Source organism: Sinocyclocheilus rhinocerous, unplaced genomic scaffold, assembly GCF_001515625.1.
Source record: "Sinocyclocheilus rhinocerous isolate Xijiao unplaced genomic scaffold, SAMN03320098_v1.1 scaffold798, whole genome shotgun sequence".
NCBI classification, from domain to species: Eukaryota; Metazoa; Chordata; class Actinopteri; order Cypriniformes; family Cyprinidae; genus Sinocyclocheilus; species Sinocyclocheilus rhinocerous.
The window spans coordinates 232,734-252,285 of record NW_015635037.1 but is presented as its reverse complement, the minus strand read 5'-3'; the positions used below and the strand labels follow the sequence as shown (position 1 = coordinate 252,285).

The 19,552-nt window shown below is 35.1% G+C and overlaps 1 protein-coding gene across 1 annotated transcript in view; it reads right to left on the bottom strand.

The window, feature by feature from the left end:
- Positions 1 to 950: 950 nt before the first annotated feature.
- Positions 951 to 19,552, bottom strand: part of LOC107746265 (gamma-tubulin complex component 3 homolog) — a 32,938-nt gene continuing 14,336 nt past the window's right edge. Inside the window, exons 12-23 of the mRNA XM_016560395.1 lie at positions 15,876 to 15,986; positions 10,946 to 11,054; positions 6,821 to 7,010; positions 6,527 to 6,662; positions 6,364 to 6,432; positions 4,741 to 4,876; positions 4,545 to 4,633; positions 4,326 to 4,457; positions 4,088 to 4,228; positions 2,818 to 2,934; positions 1,428 to 1,616; positions 951 to 1,194 (exon numbers count right to left, since the gene is read on the bottom strand). Of these exons, the coding sequence (XP_016415881.1) occupies positions 1,461 to 1,616; positions 2,818 to 2,934; positions 4,088 to 4,228; positions 4,326 to 4,457; positions 4,545 to 4,633; positions 4,741 to 4,876; positions 6,364 to 6,432; positions 6,527 to 6,662; positions 6,821 to 7,010; positions 10,946 to 11,054; positions 15,876 to 15,986 (1,386 nt within the window). The 3' untranslated portion in view covers positions 951 to 1,194; positions 1,428 to 1,460. The remainder of the gene's footprint in view (positions 1,195 to 1,427; positions 1,617 to 2,817; positions 2,935 to 4,087; positions 4,229 to 4,325; positions 4,458 to 4,544; positions 4,634 to 4,740; positions 4,877 to 6,363; positions 6,433 to 6,526; positions 6,663 to 6,820; positions 7,011 to 10,945; positions 11,055 to 15,875; positions 15,987 to 19,552) is intronic.

Sequence of the window (19,552 nt, the reverse complement as noted above, 5' to 3'; positions counted from 1 at the left end):
AAAAGGAAAGTGACCTCATTTTTATTTGATATAAAAAGGTTTATTTGTTCGAGAAAAGAATGACAGGATGTTTGCTCATTTTGAATTCTGATTTGTACATGTGCAGAAAGAGTTTCAAACCCTTTAATGGACAATCGTTTTACTCTGCTTCACCCTCAAATCCCTGCGACACATTAAAAGACCTATAAAAACACTTGCAGTGACACTTCAGTCTTTTCCACTGAACCCAAGGACAAAAGGAATTCTTCAGTCAATTTTCATCTTCACCACATAAGTGTGCACTGTGGGGGAGGAGGGCGAGATGGATTTTCACCAGCTTTACCAGGCCACTTCCATCAATACATTTCATAAACATGGGAAAGACAAGGGATAAACACTTCAACAGCAATCTATAATCTTGCCCATACTGATCCAATGCTTCAGAATAGTAACTTTGTCCTCACAGTACCAACCTGAGGCTCGATAAGATCACACAGCATTGTGGGTAATAGATTTTGCATGTACGAAAAGAGGGGAGTTCACAGGATCTTACAGAGGTCATGTAGTTCATTTAAGTGCATGTAACTTAACAGGTCCATTCATATAAATTAAAGAACTGGTTGAAATTTAAGGTTTCTCTTTTTTTTTTACACGCAGTACAAAGGTCACAGCCTGCATAATTACAAACTTAACAACAAAAATATATATGTAATCATGAAAATAAACTCGAAAGAGGAAAAAGGCTCCTTCAGCACTGATCCAGAACCAGAGGATGCCACAAAAGCACCAGAGAAATTGACCGACCTCACAGCCAATCAGATTTGTCTGTTTTGTTTTCCCACATCAGGAGACTTTAAGACTAACAAACTCACTCTGAAGTGAAAAAAAAAGGGCATTAGACGAAAATCAAGAAATGTAAATAACAAATAGACTTAAATATTACCAAAAATGTAAACACAAACACAAATCTTTACAAAAAAAAAACTAATATTCACACATTAACTGAAAAAAAAAAAAAAAACAGAACTGCGACCTTGTGCTACTGACAATTACACTGTAAAACCACGAGATAGTCGATTGTGTGTGCCTGAAATCATTTGGCGATGACACTTAAATAGGACATTCTATAAACAGTTTCCCTGTTATACGAGTTTCTTACAGAGCGCCAGAAAAGTTCTGCATAGCCCTATTAGTAAACAGTCTCTTGACAGCAACCTACGGTGGCCGAGAAGTGCTAAACAAATCACAATTCTGAAATCAAAATAACAAATTACAAACGCAAATGCAAGTTTAAAAAACTAAATAATGACTTGTTATAATGTTTTCTGAATTGTTGTTGTGCTTTCTGAATTTTTATTTTGTTTTTTAGACTTGCATTTGCGTTTGTAATTTGTTATTTTGATTTCAGAATTGTGATTTGTTTAGCACTTCTCGGCCACCGTAGCAACCACATAACATTAACTTTCCCAAAGTCTGCAAGGTCAGATGTTGGAGCTTCGTCTCCCTCTAGTGGCCCCTAGCGAGGGCCGCAGGCGCGGATCACGGGCCTTATAATGCTCGTTGAAGTCCAGACGGAAACTGAGGAACTGAAGACTCTCATCCGTCATTAGCAGCCGCAGAAACTCCTGCACTATGCCCTAAACAGAAACAACCATCTCAGGGTTAGATGAGCTTCAGGTGCTGTTTGTACAAAATCTTGAGCTAACTAGACTCTAGCACTGAGTTCACATGTTTCTATCTCTTGGTATTGTAACTGCCACCCAGGGACAACGGATGAAATTTATCTTTAGACTAATAATGTTACAGTAAATTTACTGTGAATTGTCCCTAAATAAATTAATAAATAAATATAATTTAAGGTGTTACATTTATGAATATAGGTGACTATAATCATTATTGATCAACATTAGCAGGTTTGAAATGATCAGTATCGGTTCGTATGTAAAGCAGATAATATCAGGACTTGTTTTAAATCGTAAACCATTTTTGTCAGGTTATGTGTCAAAAAGTTTTCAAAAACTTTTATTCATCTGTTTTAATATACAGTACAGTTTTTAAACTGTCTGACTATGTCAGATTTAAAAAGGTTTTCAAAAATATTCTCTTTTCTCTTATTTTAATACTTAAAAAAAAAAAATTACATTATAAATTAATATAAAACTCTACTGCATTACATGCATTTTCCAAAATTTTTTTTTTTTTACATGGAGTTTAATTTTTTTTTACAATGTACAAGTATGCAAATTGATGATAAACATTGATAATATCAGTCATAACAAAAATAATTATCGATAACTGTCAAGACATTAGAATACTGAAAAGAGACAAAAGTTCACATGAAAATTCTGATTAATAATTAAATTTGGACATATTCCAATGATGCGTTTAATATCTCCAGTATTTTCACACGATTATAGTGAGAAAACAAGGAGCACTTTTTAGTTTATTCCAAATATACTGATTACATTTATATGACAATAATATTAAATTAGCTCTAAAGCATATAAATGTCTTTCCAGAATAAAGAGTCAACCATAATATGGGCTTTAATCAGAAAATTGTTCGTATAAACATGATCAATGCTCATTCTACATTATTATCAGGCATGATATGTGGCGGGTATAAACCAGGTTCTGCTGTAATTGTATAAGATTCACATTAAGTGTTTGACTGTAGCAGATGTAATGTCTGGATCAGCATAAAACGCCCTACTGAACACCATTAAGCATGTTCTCTCACGCTTATACCTGCTGGTTCAGCACTTTATCATGCATGCATGAAATGATATCAGTTTATTGGGTGAGCATATTAAAGTGTATGAAAGTGTGTGCAGGGTACCTGATAGAAGTGTGTGAGTAATCTGAGCTGAGAGCACATTTTTGGTATGGTGTCTTTAAACTCCTGCACACGTCTGTTCTCCTCGGCCTCCTGCTCTGCTGTTACACCCCACTCGCCCTGAAACACAGAAACAAACACAGAAAAAGACACACACTCACACATTTGTTTACAGCAATTTAGCTGGCACGAGAGAAGAAGAAAAAAAATCAATGGCAATAGAAAACCAACACCGTCCCCATAAAAAGAGCAGCCACTTTCATTTTTGGCCTATAAATTTGCTAATGGCCACTTTCCAGAGTCAAATAAAGGAGTGGAACATAATTCTCTTTGCATGGAGATAATCAGACGCCTTTACAGCGATGGACCCTCTGAACGTGTGACTTAACCATTAGTAATGTTCTGGCCTATAAGAAGTCTTGCTTTCTTTGAACTTCCGGTTATAGCAATGGATTTGGTAAGATTTAAAAAAAAAAGTCTCTTATGCTCACCAAGCTGCATTTATTTGATCAAAATATAGTAGAAACAGTGAAATATTATTGCAATTAAAAATAACTGTTTTCGATTTGAATATATTTTAAAATGTAATTTATTCCTGTGATGCAAAGCTGAATTTTCAGCATCATTACTCCAGTCTTTAGTGTCACATGATCCTTCAGAAATCATTCTGATATGCTGATTTGCTGCTAATTTCTTATCTTTATCAGTGTCATTATTATCAGTGAAAACTGTTGTGCTGCTTAATATTTTTGTGGAAACCGTGATACATTTTAAATTTTCTTTAAAAAAAAAAAAATCCTCCCTCAGTTATAAGCAATATTTGTCTACAGTATTACACTTATAATAGAAATCTATGGGGCAAGACATTCTGGAGGTTTTAAAAGTAGAGATATGAAGGTCATATTTTTGGTCAAGTACTTACTTTATTTTTCCATACAAAATGTGCATTATTTGAGCTGTAAAGTTAACTTGATGCAGTTTTACTGAGCTGGAGACAGACTCGTTTCATCTCATGATGCTGCAAGTAAAAGTGATGCTGTGCTTGTCTGTCACAAGTATGCAAGGAATAAACAGCACCCATTTTAAATAAACCAATTCTCATGTGGAGATGGCCACTAAAATATCTATAGCTGATAAATGTTCTCATTTCACCTGTCAAAATATGCTAAAATATTTTTTGGACTGCAGGATGAAAGCATCATGACTACTATTCATTTTATACTAACACTAAATGTGTGGAAAAGCACTGATTTGATTTACTGTCTATACATACCATTTCTTCCCTCTGTCTCTTCTTGTCCTCGAATTGGATGCGTAGTTGCAGCTCTTCTAGAGCAGAGCGGTACAGAGTGTCCTGAGCATTCTGGAACTCAATGATCTGATCAAACACTGCGCGCAACTGATTCAACAGAGGCTGCAAACACACACAGAGGACAACAGAGTTACAGAAATGAGGACAAGCATGAGGGATCAGCACCGGTACACAATTACCCTGTGTAAATGCATCGTACCCTGTTGTTCACATCCAGCAGGCAGCGAGAAATGATGGAGTCCAGGAAAACGTCATGAGCTGCTATAATGTGATCCAGATCCTGAGCCTGCTGGACCTTATTCCACAGCTCATCCCAAGAGCACTCCAACACCTAGAGTGACACAAACACAATACGATAAATAATCCAGCTCAAATGTTTGAAGGAGAAACAGGAGGCAATACATACAGAGGGACGTACCTCAAATGTGATGTAATACTGCATCTGATGGATGAAGTGGACCATCTCGGAAGCGAGAACGTGACATTGGTGCAGCACACCAGAGAGCTCTGCGCAAATACACAGCACACATCTTATCTGTCTGCCGAGAAAGCTAAATCTCGCAAACAGTTTAAGTTGATTTTATAACATCTAACCCAATGAAAACTGCACTCACCCGGCATGCTCTTCAGCAGTTTGGCGTTACACATTTGACCCTTCCATATATCTGTGAGGATGTACTCCATTCTTTTAGCTCTCCACAGGAAGTTGAACACTCGCAGGTAGTGGCTCATGCACTCACGGGTGAACACCTGACACAGGTATGACATGTGGTTAGGGATGCACTGATAGAAACTTTCTGGCCAATTTTGAAAAGCTGGTAATTGTTTTAAATGTCATGGCCGACAACCGTAAAAACTGTTGTGATTTTAACAGTAAAAGTGTAAAAAATGCTACAGTAAAAACCTGTTAATTGGTTAACAGTAAGTTTCTGTACTATATACAGTGAGATAGTATACAGTAAGATACTGTTAAAATTGGGGGGGGGAGTTTGGAAGTGAAAAAGAACAAGTCATTGTATAATTTACAGTAAACACTTAAATTGAACCGTAAACCGTACAGTGAAAAATTCCATGCATGACACCTCATATTTTATGTTTTTTCATTGAAATAACTGTTTTTCTTACCAGTTATGTTCATTAGGGTTGTACGTTACATCTAATGTTGTTGAATGTTTATTGCATTATTTCAGTATCATGTGCGTTACCATGATGGTGTTTAGTGTTTGTGCATCTTCTGTATACTGTTTAAGTATTTCCCTCCTCAGCTTGTGGAAGAGCTGCTTATGAGTTTTGGTTCATCATGTGACTTTATCATTACCACCTTCTTTTGGTGGTTGTCAGTGTATTACAATGGTACAAAACACATGTTAGTACTTCAATACATTGGTATGTTAACATTATATCAGTAAATGAAATACAGTTTTTTACTGTGAATTTAAGTTAAGTCTGTAAAACCTAAAATGTTGCTACCACATTTTTTTACGGTGAAGTTCTGGCAACCACAGCTGCCTGTATTTTACCTTAAATGTCACCTTTTTTTTTTTTTTTACAGACTAAATAAATTAGAAATAAATACTAAAAACTAAAATCAATCATTTTAAAGACGACAAGTGAATTTAGGCATCACAATGTAACAATGTATGTAAATCCACAGATTACATTACAAAAACAACAACAACAACAACAAAAACAACAACTGCAAACTATTTTCGCATTCTGGGTCATTTTTGACCCGGTGGAAAATACGCTTATAAAATAGTCATAACTTGATATTTTTCAACAAAACAAATTGTGTCTGATGAATAACTTCACATTAATAGGTGTTCAACATTATAGATGAATGCTGCAGTTAATCCAACACCTTGGCTCACTGAAATTTACTGCTTGGTTCTTGGACTGACACTCTGACAGCCCTTGGTCTGGATCCAAGTCTCAAGTGATCTAGTCTTGGACTTGGTATGGGTCTTGTTTCCAAGACCCAGACCACGACTAGACCGCTAAAAACTACGTATTTTTAGAATTTACTGTTTAATGTTTTAAATCTCTCCCAGGTCAAAACCTGAATGTGTTATGGGCTAACAGTAAGGATCAACTTTAAGTGAGGAGAAAAATCATGCTGCACGAAGACAGTGTTGTGTGGACTTCGTCGGTCTGCTGGTGAGGAAAAATAGGAGTTATAGGACAGAACTTGGATAAACAAAGCTAACTTTAGGCTTATGCCAAAAGAGTTTATTTACCGTGGCAATGGGCCCCTCTACATGATAATCCAAACTGAAGACGTCCCAACCAGTGTCTCCAGGAGAAACCTGGACAAAACAGGACACCAGATCCACATTCAGTGATGCACAATTATGTACTTAAATTTACAAAAAATTTTTGGACTCAGTCCCTTCTAAATACCTCCAGTAGCCGGACATCAAGCCTCTTCAGTATCTCCGGACTGTCAAACTGGGCATTGGTTGCTCTGACAGCAGTCTCCAGGATACCGGTTAGATTGTGTTGGTAAAGAGTGGTGGCAGCCCTCGCCAACTCTGGCCTGAGAGAGAGCGAGAGATAAAGAGAGATTGATGACTCCAAGAAAAGAGAGGGATCTTTTATAAATCAGCAATAAAATCAAGCACACTCACATCAAGCTGAAACGGAGACGTCTATGTTTTAATGAGAGATCACCCATGAGCACACACACAAACTTACTTGAGGAGGTCCATGAGGTGTCGGATGAAGTCTCCCTGGCCCAGCAGCAGGTATCTCCTCATGGCCTGAAGATGCTCCAGCAGCTGGTAGTTCTTATTCAACACATCCAACAGATACTTACTGGTCTCAAAATATGCAGCATCAATCTTACTCTGAAAGGCCCCTTCCAGATCAGTGAACAACACTGACGCTGAAAACAAGATACACAGGGTGTTAAATAAAGGCAAAAACCAGGAAGAGAGAGAGAGAGAGAAAAAAAAACTGGACAAGTGGAAAGAAAAGTGGTAAATGAAGAAAAAGTGAAGAGGAAAAGTGAGGCAAAAGGAAGAAAAAAAAATACTAAAAATTAAAATGAACTATTCTGGTAAATCCTTGTGGCAAACATTGCCAGAAATTTACTGCAAGATGACATTTCACATGCAAATAAGCAGTGACCAGGGTTACGATAAACTAAAAAGTAGAACAAAGACAAGACTCACAAACAAATAATGAGGGAAAAAATGAAATGAAACTAAAAAAGGGGGTTGAAAAACGAACTAAAATAAAATAAACAAATTGTGAAACTGAAATCTTTTTGTAGTTAACACGCATTCAGCATCTTGTTTTCTATCCACCAAGCAGCAAATCATTCCTTTAGTTGTGATTTTTGTATACATTAGGCATATGACGGTATGAAATTGTCATGTTGCGATTAATTGCAAATGCTTTTATCATGGTATACGGTATTATCACGGTATTGAAATTTAGTTGCAAAAAAAGTGTTGTCAAACTATAACAGGCTTAATAACTTTTAACACATTAAAATAAAGTAATACACAAAAAATGTATTAAGTAAAAAATTTCACACTGATTTAAGAGCAAAACAATTATAAAGACCAATAAGTAACACTTTACAATATATCATTAGTTAACCTTAGGTTAATGCATTAACAATTAATGAGCAACAGCTACATTTGCTACTGAAGTTATTAATCTTTGTTAAAACAATAAAGAATCGAAACACTTTCAAACAATATCTAGGGCATGTTGTAGTCCAAATTAAAATGTAAAAAAAAAAAAAAGATAGAAAATAAATAGCCTAATAAGTCTAAATATTTAAGTATTTGGTGCTGGGATGAACACCACTGCGAGTACAAAAATCATGTTTTAGAAAGTAGTGCAGCTGCTTTGTTTCCAGGGTTACGGCTGCATTTCTGTAGCTTAGCGCCATCTGCTGTCAGAGTAAATGTGCGCTTTCATTCAGCGTCCCTGCATCCCAATGTGCATACTTGTCCACCCGATCTGCCCTAAATAGTATTGAAAATTACTAATATCATAGAATTTAGGATGGATAGTATGCACATTGGGATCTCCTTCACGTGTTCCGTCATGCACTTCTCATCCGTGCTTGTTTACATGAGAGTGCGCATGCGTCTTTCACGCAGCATACAATGCTTTTTTACATTTTGACCAGTTGATGGGGAAAATATTTTTAAAATGCATTAAAACAATCAGAAAAATTTGAAATAAATAATAATTCAGGGTATTTTGAAGTGCCCACGATAACAATATCGTGCATATTCATTACAGTGATATATCGCATTACCGAATACCGGCACATGTCTAGTATACATAAAAAGATTTCTAATTTTATATGTAAATAACACAATAGTTAAAGAATAACTTAACTGACAGTAGGGGTGGGCGATGACCAAAAATGTAAGTAATTTTATTCCACCGTAACAATATATATCACAATATAGTTATTTTTGCTTTAAATAAGATCTTTACATACATTTTTTTAAAAATTCTTGTCACCAGCGTCAATATCACAAAAAACTAATACTAGTCTAAATTAAAAAAACAAAAAAAACAAACTCAAGCTCACCGAAGACAAATAAACAGTCAGCGATTAAATAAGAATAAGAAACTAACTACAAAAAATAGGACAAAAAAACTACAGTAAAACAAATGAATAAGAAATGCTATATACATAAAGTAATCAAATGTATAAAAACACTGCATATTCTTTACTGTGTAAATTAAAATTATATTTATGATTTAGTCAAGAGCAGTGAGACATTTCCTCTCTTTTGTTGTTTGATTATCATGAATGACAGACAGCAGGAATATTAGACTGCTGTCACTTTAAGAGCTGCCCGGATCCAATACTGTTACACATGCATTTTTTTTCTCAGCTGTTTGCTTTCACTTAAGACCTAAATTGCTGTGTTTATGAGGATACTTGCAAAGACTGCCATTTTGACACATACAAGGGTGTGTATTTAACCGTTCAAGGCCTATAAAGCGGCAAAAATAACTCCATTCAATTCTTCCACGCTCTACAAGCACCGTCTTCACATGCACGCGGCTCTCTGACAGCGCTCAGAAACAGTCGCTCAGACAGCACGCGCATATAGCGAAATGAGTTCCCTTGCGCTGCTGATTGCTTTTCAATGGCTTAAAATGTGGTTTTTAAACCACAATGCCCCAAAATGCGTGCAAACGATAAGTTTTTGTTAGTGGTCGACCGATATTGTTTTTTTGACAGCCGATGCCGATATCTTGGAAAGCAGGGTGGCCGATGACCGATATAATTTTATTTATTTAAATTAATATTTAAGAAATTTGAAATAATTTGAAAATTGATTAAAAATAAATGTGTTAAATAAACATACTTATACTTTAGATGACAAAGTATTTTTCACAAATAAATTAATATTTAATAAAAATATAATTAAAAAGTAAACACTGTAACCAACAGGGCACTCAGTATTCTGGGAAGTTTGTGTGCATTAATCATATTTAAAGTTTGTCGATCGCGCGTCTCCAGTGAAGCTGAACTCTCCTCCAGTCCGCATTCAATTCACACGAACCGGCCGTCACGCAGAGAACACGCGATCGTGCAGGATACACATGCACACTTCACAAGATCTCACAACTGGATCCGACTAAGTTTGCAAGGTTTTTGAAATTAGATGTTTATTAGACATTCAAAGATTTGTTTAAATGATATAAATGCTGACGGCAAACAAGAAAGTATTATAATGTTTGCGTTTCTATTAATTCTAATAATATAAAAGCAATCGTTATAAGACTTTTTGTATACATTTTAATTCTTTTGTTTAACCGTTCTATCTGATTATTAGACAGGCTTCTATCCGTATTTAGACAGAACTGTTAACGACAACAGCGAACAAGAGGGAGAATGTGAGCACTGTGTGCACCTCAGGCGCTGCCGTTCTCAGCGCCGTCAAAATAAATGTCAGTCGCGCCGTCAAAATAAAAGTCCCGCCTCGAACTCATCGGACAAACAGAAAAACTTATCGGCCGATGCCGATATTTAAAAAAAAAAAAAGTCAAATATCGGCCGATATATCGGCCTTGGCGATATATCGGTCGACCACTAGTTTTTGTGACCACGTAGCACAGCAATGTCACGTGTGCGTATAACCGCGATCGAGATGATAGTCCAAAATCTCTACCAGTTGACAAATTTCTACTGGTTAATTGTGTCTACCGGTATATCGCCCACCCCTAACTGATAGACTAAAAACTGAAAGAAGAATAAACTTTAACTATTAAATCCACTGAAACTAACTAAAACTAAGCTTAAATTCGAAGTAAATTTGAAAAACAATAAAACAAGTTAGAAACTATAATCACCATGACTGTGTTATAAAAGTATTACAAAATTATGGTAAACATGAAAGATTTTTGCCCAAAAAATAAAGTTTTTGCAAGGTTATACAAAGGATATACATGTAAAGACAAAACAGCTTTAAGGCCAGAAAAAGTAAAACACAAAGTCAATGCAGAGAAAGAAAGAAGGACAAAACACCAGAAAATAAAGAACCTTCTAGAATCACATTGAAGGACAGAGATGTACGCTGGAGGCTAAGAGCATTGATTAGCCATGCTAGCAAAGATGTTAAATACAGCCAGCATCGATATTGAGAACTACACCACAGACAGGCGGTCAAAAACAGCACTTTCCTCCACAACAGATCAATCCTTCTCTCTCCTCTTTCTCCATCCCTCGCCTTCAGCAGGTTATTTAACTATTAGCTGCCATTATAGCCACAAATATCGCATTAGCTAGCATAAACGCAGCTATTTTAAGCGACTGCATTAGCGCTAGCTCACCATCTTTGGGAGAGTCGGTGGATTTGGAGGCAGGCATGATCTTTCCCGGCGGCGTCCTGTCGTGGCATACCTGATGCAGGAAGTTGATGGATTTGCCAATGAGTAGCACCTGGAGAAGGACAGAAGAGAAGAAAACATCATTATAGGCTCATTTCAGTCTGAAAATGACTCACTATTAGTTAATGTCTTGCATTAAACAACCAAATTGGAAGAAAGTGTGAGTGGCGCTTGTCTGCGCAAAACACACATCCTTCCTAGTCTGTACTGGGTGGTTAATAATAGGTTAGGTCAAACATGAGGAGACGTGTGCTATTATATACTTTATTGCACACATTTTAACTGGAGAGCAACAAACTGAGCATTATAATAATAATACTATTACTAATAATAATACATTTATAAAAAACAAATACATTTGTAATATATTTGTATTATATAATATGTATGATTTAAATTTTATTTGCTAGAATATATATATTAGTGCTGTCAAACGATTAATCGCATCCAAAATAAAAGTTTTTGTTTACATAATATATGTGTGTGTACTGTATATATTTATTATGTATATATAAATACAAATTTAAATAGGCCTAGTTTGTTTTTTTTGCAGTCGAAGAAAGTAGGTAATAGCCTAAATTATGTCAGTGATTCTCTCATTTTAAAGATTATCAAGAATTCTTTTATTTCGATTTGCAGTCTAATAAAAGTTAAGAAAAAAAAATTGCCTATAGCCCTATCTATAGACTACAAGCTAATTCAATTTTTTGTTAACTTTTAACTTCTTAAAATTTGTTATGAAGAATATTAAATCAACTTTAGGCTAGGCTAACGAATTTTCTTCATAACGAATATACGAACATAACGAATTAGGGGTGGAGGGAAAAATCGATACAGCATAGCATCGCGATATTTTCTGTGGCAATACTGTATCGATACACAGATGCCAAGTATCGATCTTTTATACCATTATTATTATACCATTTGGTAGAGTAATAAAATCAATTTCTTTACAGTCCACTAGATGGTGGTGTTGAGTTTTTTTTCTAAAATCCTTTAATGCATGGCAAGCCATTGATTATCCCACTTATTCCATGGCCATTTGCCAAGTTATAGACAAGTTAAAACTAGTATTGCTCTTTGCAGCGCAATATTTGACTGAATGGGTAAAAATTATGGTTATTTTCGTCAGTTACGTAATTATAGAATTACAGAATTATATATATAGAGAGAAAGATGACAGTTGTGTGTGTGTGTGTGAATTACCTGCGTCTGTGCATCTCTCTACAAACAATGAAGTTGTGAGTTTAGTTACTTAAACAGAGATTTTACCTCCTCATTGCTGAAGATTATAATAAAGTGATCCAGTATCTAAGCGGTTTTATTAATAAAAGTCGGTGGGCAGCGTTGACAACAAGTTTATTTTGGCCTACTCCTGAATGTTTCTGTGTGCGCAGCGGGATCTCCGATCTCTGTGTGTGTGTGTGTCAATTAAAGCAGCGGTGCATTAATATAGAACGGTGATTAAACTGACTTGGAACTACCTGTGCATTAAACAGTTTTAATGCATACCTCCCAGCCAATCATAATCAAGAATTCCAACAGACCATGGAATAAATGAAAGTAAAATCTCTAAGAGCACAGCAGTGCATAGTATACCTGTTGTAGCACATTGTTTACTTTAAGAGTATGTTTAATTTAAATGTAACATTTTTGTTTTAATGTAAGACTATGTTTTATTTATTTTAAATTTAACAGTAATCTACTTTCAAATGCCCCAATTGCTGAAGGGTCTGCACAACTTTTTTTGTAAAAGTTCAAGTTTTTGAACATGGGCATTGTTCAAAATACCTGTAGCAGCACAGCAGTGCATACCTGTTTACATTTAATTAAGGCTGACTAGACTAATACAAATAGTTGAGTTTGCCAGGTGCATACAACATTAATTTCATGAAAGTATCAGTTTTTCTGCTTGACAATCCCATTTTGCACTGCATCAATAAAATTGAAGTGAGATAAACAAACTGAGAAATGTTTCTTTTTAGTTAAAACAGATGTTGCCAAAGTTTTCATTTGGGGACATAATTTGAAGTTGGAAAAAGGTAATAAATTGCAATATATTTAAAATCACAATAATTTGTTTGTATCGTGACACAAGTATCGTGATAATATCGTATCGTGGGACCTCTGGTGATTCCCACCCCTATAACGAATAGGGGAGAGCAGGGCACAACATAACACTTTTTGACTTTCTCAGTTTGTGTAAATCCACATGGGGTTCAGAATATAATTTTTTTTTATCCACAGTAATTTCACACTTGTCTAGTACAAATATGTCGCTTTGTTTCATAATTAGTGTATATGTTTTTCTTTATTTACCCTCAAAAAATGGAAGTGAAATGTGACAACATTCCCCATAGGTGGGGTACATTGTAACATCTGAGGGGCACATTGTAACATTACCATATGACAGCTTAAAATGTTATCTGATCTCATGAAAAAAATATACAAGACAAACTAAAATATTTTGCCAATAAAATAAAATATATATATATATTTTTTTCAAATAATATAATGGCGTTTTTTAAGAATTAAAAATAATCTGATTTTGGAGTTTGACAATGAACACATTTCAACCAGGCTTGGGACAGCCCACATAAATTAGCCAAAATGCTTTACATGTCTTGAAATAATAATTTTCTGAACATTAAATATTGACTGTCAGTCTTTATTCTCCTGTTTCTTGTCGTTTCTCATTAAAATTCATTAAGAAAAGTGTGTAAATTACATTGCTAATGTCATAGAATAGCATAGATTAATAATAGCGGGGCACATTGTAACGCAGTGTTACAACGTACCCCATCTGCGCAACTGGAATTTAAACCCGGTTAGTGTCTTCCGCTAGTAATCGAATCTAAATCTAAACTAATAAATAACAGATTGGAGATTAAAATTATAGCAGATTTGCCTAATTTTAAATGAATAATAAAAATTGAAATGAAAAATTTACTTAAGACTTTACTATGGTAAAATAAATGTTCAGCGATAACTTCAAAAGATTTTTGAATTTTGGTGCACTCTTTTTTCTCTATATAATGTTGATATGGTAACTAGTAAATACTGTAAATTTTGTTATGCTAGTATGTGTGGAAATATTTAAACTACGTGTGTTACAACTAACCCCGTGTTACTTTGTGCCCCGCGCTCCCCTTATAGCCTACTTCAAAACTAAATAAAACAAATAAATTAATATAATAATAAATTACGAATATAACGAAATAAAATTATTCTCTATCTCTTTCTCTCTCTATATATATAAACTATATATAATAGTTTTGTATCAAATGGATGAGGAAGTTACAGTGCTATGAATTTATTAAGTAGGATGATGATTTATTTCATTCTAATAGGTAACTCGGGAAATGTAACGAAAAAATAGCCTACCCTTTTACCAATTAATTTTTAATCCCTGATTTTAGACATAGACCTACATGAGATAATTTATATATTATTGCTTGAATAAATTAAACAGACCTATAGGCATTTGAAAATACATAATGAAATGTGTCTACTCATGCAATAATTCCAAAAAGAAAGAGAAGCATCGGACATAATGCAAAACATATTCAAGACACATTGCTGTGACATTTATTAGGAACACCAACATAGCAGGAAAGCTAATGTTTTCTGTTATATTAAGCACAAACTAAGAAAAGTAAAACAAACCTTAACGTTTAAATAGGTAAAAAAGGGTTCAAATAAAAGCACCGGTGTTGTCGGCAGTGTTGTGAGGCGGGAGCGCAGGTAGATGCTGCGTTTTTTTAAAGTTATTTTTTGTTTTGTTTTTTTAGTTCGGCAGAATTTGTCCAGTCGTTAAGTGTGTTGTGTGGAGTGACCTAAAATCTGAGTGACCTAGTCATTAGGTTTGTGCTCCTTTCCGATTGTCAAAGACTAAAATCTGTTCAAGTCAATGTAAAATACGCAATGTACTCTGAAATGAAAGTACATGATGTACTCTTATGATGTAAGTGCTGTACCTTCCTGGCTTGATCCCTAAACAGAAATATTTTAAAAAATATAACTGCAAGCAGTGATGCTGGGCCAAGCCCAAGAAGGGGCTGTAGCGCAGTGCAGAGCAGGAATAAATAAAGATTTGCACAATGCGGATTTGGATAATAAATTAATCAAAACAGCACAACATAGCACAATTTTCTAAAGTTGCACCACGTGAGACTCGAACCTACAACATGAAAGTAGGGGTGCGCCGATCCGATATTCAGTATCGCTCCGATAATGGCATTTTCTGCTGGATCGGGTATCGGTCAGAAAAAATAGCCTACCCTTTTACCAATTAATTTTTAATCCCTGATTTTAGACATAGACCTACATGAGATAATTTATATATTATTGCTTGAATAAATTAAACAGACCTATAGGCATTTGAAAATACATAATGAAATGTGTCTACTCATGCAATAATTCCAAAAAGAAAGAGAAGCATCGGACATAATGCAAAACATATTCAAGACACATTGCTGTGACATTTATTAGGAACACCAACATAGCAGGAAAGCTAATGTTTTCTGTTATATTAAGCACAAACTAAGAAAAGTAAAACAAACCTTAACGTTTAAATAGGTAAAAAAGGGTTCAAATAAAAGCACCGGTGTTGTCGGCAGTGTTGTGAGGCGGGAGCGCAGGTAGATGCTGCGTTTTTTTAAAGTTATTTTTTGTTTTGTTTTTTTAGTTCGGCAGAATTTGTCCAGTCGTTAAGTGTGTTGTGTGGAGTGACCTAAAATCTGAGTGACCTAGTCATTAGGTTTGTGCTCCTTTCCGATTGTCAAAGACTAAAATCTGTTCAAGTCAATGTAAAATACGCAATGTACTCTGAAATGAAAGTACATGATGTACTCTTATGATGTAAGTGCTGTACCTTCCTGGCTTGATCCATGGTGATGAAGGAGGGGATCATACTCTTCCTCAGAGAGTACTTGTCATGCCACAGTCTGTCTGTCTTCACCGTTGGGTCTGAGGCTACAAAGAACTGAACACAGGTTTCGATAGTCAGATGGAGATCTTAATTTTTTTTTGTTTTAGGAAAGTTATTATGCTATGACCTGTATCATACACACACACACACTCATAATGTTTACACTGATGAAACATCACTGCAGCTCAAAGACAAATAAATGACTTCCAAGGACTGGTCATCTATTGCTGCAACACAACAAATGACCTTCTGTGGTAATTACACAGATGGAGGGAACGAACGCAGAAGAGCTCATCAGTACTTTCAACATGGCAACTATTAAAATGACTATTGCCAAGAATAACGATGCCGAGCGAAACGAGGAGCTCGTAAACCCTTGGCCCAGGAGGAGAGCGGCTTCGATGGGTACATTAGTGATATAACCCTCTCCGTCACCTCAACCCTCAACACTGCTTACACTGTGAAAAAGCCTGTTACACTTCAGCGAGGGCGAGATTAAATCCTGTGATTACAGGCAGGAACGTCTGATTGGTGCCCGTGCGGAGGGGAAGCTGGGAGTTGATTGGGCGATAACTCTTCTACGCCCGACGACTTCAGACTTAGTCAAGTGGGCATAGACTAAGTAACGAAAGATTCATTGACACTATTTAGTAATGGTGGAGGACAAGGAGAAGTAGATGTGAGAGTGATAGTGGAGGGAAAAAGAGAAAGAAGGCCATAGAGGAAGTGGAAGGAGACGGGCCCATTAGCGCACCCTCATCTGTCCTCATCTGGGTGTCTGTGTGTAGGAGACTGTGGTTCACTGTGTCTAGAACACTAAATCACACTCAAGTGCAGGTGTTTTCTCAGACACACAACAGTGCACAAGTCAACAGAGTCAATTTGAGGACACTGGCCTGAGTTTAGCTTCCATTATATGGTGAAACAAAGACCAATAAAGTTTTTTATTTTATTTTATTTAATTATTAACTTTGTATTGATTAAGTGGTATTTTTTTTACAACTCAACCAAGTAGTTACAAAATACATAATTTAAAAAACAATAAGAAAAAAAACTACTGTAAAAATATTAAAGGCATGTTTTGTTTTTTACACTAAATTAACTAAAGGAACAATATATGTGACCTGTGCTGTGACGAGTTATTTTTTATTTTTACATTTTCTATTGAAAGACCTTCAACCACAAAAACATCATAAAGCACCATAAAGTTTTCGTGCACTATATTCCAAGTGTTCTGAAGCTGTTCCACAGTTTAATGTGAAGTATAGATGATTATTCCATGGTCTGTCTGAATACTGGATTCTGATTGGCTGGCGGGTATGCAGTAAAACCGTTTAATGCACAGGTAGTTCCAAGTCAGTTTAATCACCGTTCTATATTAATGCGCTGCTTTAATTGATGCACACTAACCAACACACACTCACAGAGAGAGAGAGAGAGAGAAAGAGAGCGATCACAGATTGCGCTGCACACACACATAAACTTGTTGTCAACGCTTCCCCGCGATTTTTATTAATAAAATAGCCTAGATACTAGATCGCTACATTATATTCCTCAGCAACAATGGTAAAATGGCTGTTTCTGAAGTAAATGTTTGTAGAGAGAGACGCGCAGACGCAGCACGCAGGTACACACACAACTGTCATCTCTCTCTCTCTCTCGATCGATAATTAATTGAAATACAGGCTATAATTCATTCAAATAAATCTTACCGCACTATTTCATCTCTGTGTCTGATTTGAAGCGGGCAGAATACTAGAGCTAACGTGCCGAAAATAACTGTCATTTTTACACATTCGGTCAAATACTGTGCTGCAAAGAGCAATACTAGTTTTAGCTTGTCTATAACTTGGCACGACTTCAGACTTAGTCAAGTGGGCATAGACTAAGTAACGAAAGATTCATTGACACTATTTAGTAATGGTGGAGGACAAGGAGAAGTAGATGTGAGAGTGATAGTGGAGGGAAAAAGAGAAAGAAGGCCATAGAGGAAGTGGAAGGAGACGGGCCCATTAGCGCACCCTCATCTGTCCTCATCTGGGTGTCTGTGTGTAGGAGACTGTGGTTCACTGTGTCTAGAACACTAAATCACACTCAAGTGCAGGTGTTTTCTCAGACACACAACAGTGCACAAGTCAACAGAGTCAATTTGAGGACACTGGCCTGAGTTTAGCTTCCATTATATGGTGAAACAAAGACCAATAAAGTTTTTTATTTTATTTTATTTAATTATTAACTTTGTATTGATTAAGTGGTATTTTTTTTACAACTCAACCAAGTAGTTACAAAATACATAATTTAAAAAACAATAAGAAAAAAAACTACTGTAAAAATATTAAAGGCATGTTTTGTTTTTTACACTAAATTAACTAAAGGAACAATATATGTGACCTGTGCTGTGACGAGTTATTTTTTATTTTTACATTTTCTATTGAAAGACCTTCAAAATGATGCATGATTTGTTGGAATCGGACGAAAAATGACTGAGCTATAGCTGTTTGAAGTCGATGGAGTCAGCAAAGTAAATTTAAAGAAAAACTGATTTAAAGTTTTCTGAAGTTTCCAAAGCAAAATCACCCAGCTACATTACATCTTTCCCCCACTTCTTTTCTTAATAATCATTACTAGATTAATAATCACAATATAGCTATTTTTTATTTTATTTTTGTTGTTATAAATAAGAACCGATGCAAAAAATAAACAAATCTAAGAAAGAAACAAGTGTATTTCTCCAAAAGTTCCCCAAATGTTCACTTAAGATATAACAGATTTTGATTGCGTGAATACTTAAATATATTTAGCCTACTGTAAATCTGTGTATGTGTGTATCGGGATAGAGCGTTGTCGGTGTCTGACATCTTTATGCTTGCGCTTTGGATGAGAGGCAGCATGAGAAGCGAGCGGAGAAAAGGTACTCCTCTCAGAAAACGTACAAATAAAGAGACTTTTAGATGTTTAATTACTATTTGGAGCACTGGGATCGCTAGACGAGGGCTTAATAAACTCATTTTTGTGAAAATCTCAAATTCGATCAAAATCGACATTTTTTTGCCCGTAGCTCAAAATTAGCCTGTGCGCATTACTACTCATTTTGCCAGCACGAGTCACATATGTATGCATATAAATACAAATGAATGATAAAAAAATATTTTCATGCACATATACGTGTGTGTGCGCGCGCATGTGCAAATACTTGTTTTTTGTCATTCATTTGTATATGTATGTGTATAAATCGTTGAATCAGAGTTTTGAATCACTTCATTAAAATGGACAGTCTGAACCAGTGTTGTTATTGTTAACTATAACTATTAAAAATCAAATAAAATTAAATAAAATATACATGATATATGAAAACCAAACTTAAAAAACTAAATTAAATTAAAAACTTTTTTTTTTTTAAAAACAAGACCTAATAAAAAAAATACAAAACCACATAAAATTACAAACATTTAAATGAAAACTGAAAATATAAAAATAAAGCTCATTCAAAATGCTCATAAAAACTATAATAGTATACAAACAATACTAAAGTTGAAGCACTAAAAATTTAATAAAAAGAAATGAACGCTAAACAGAAATATATATATATATATATATATATATATATATATATATAAAAA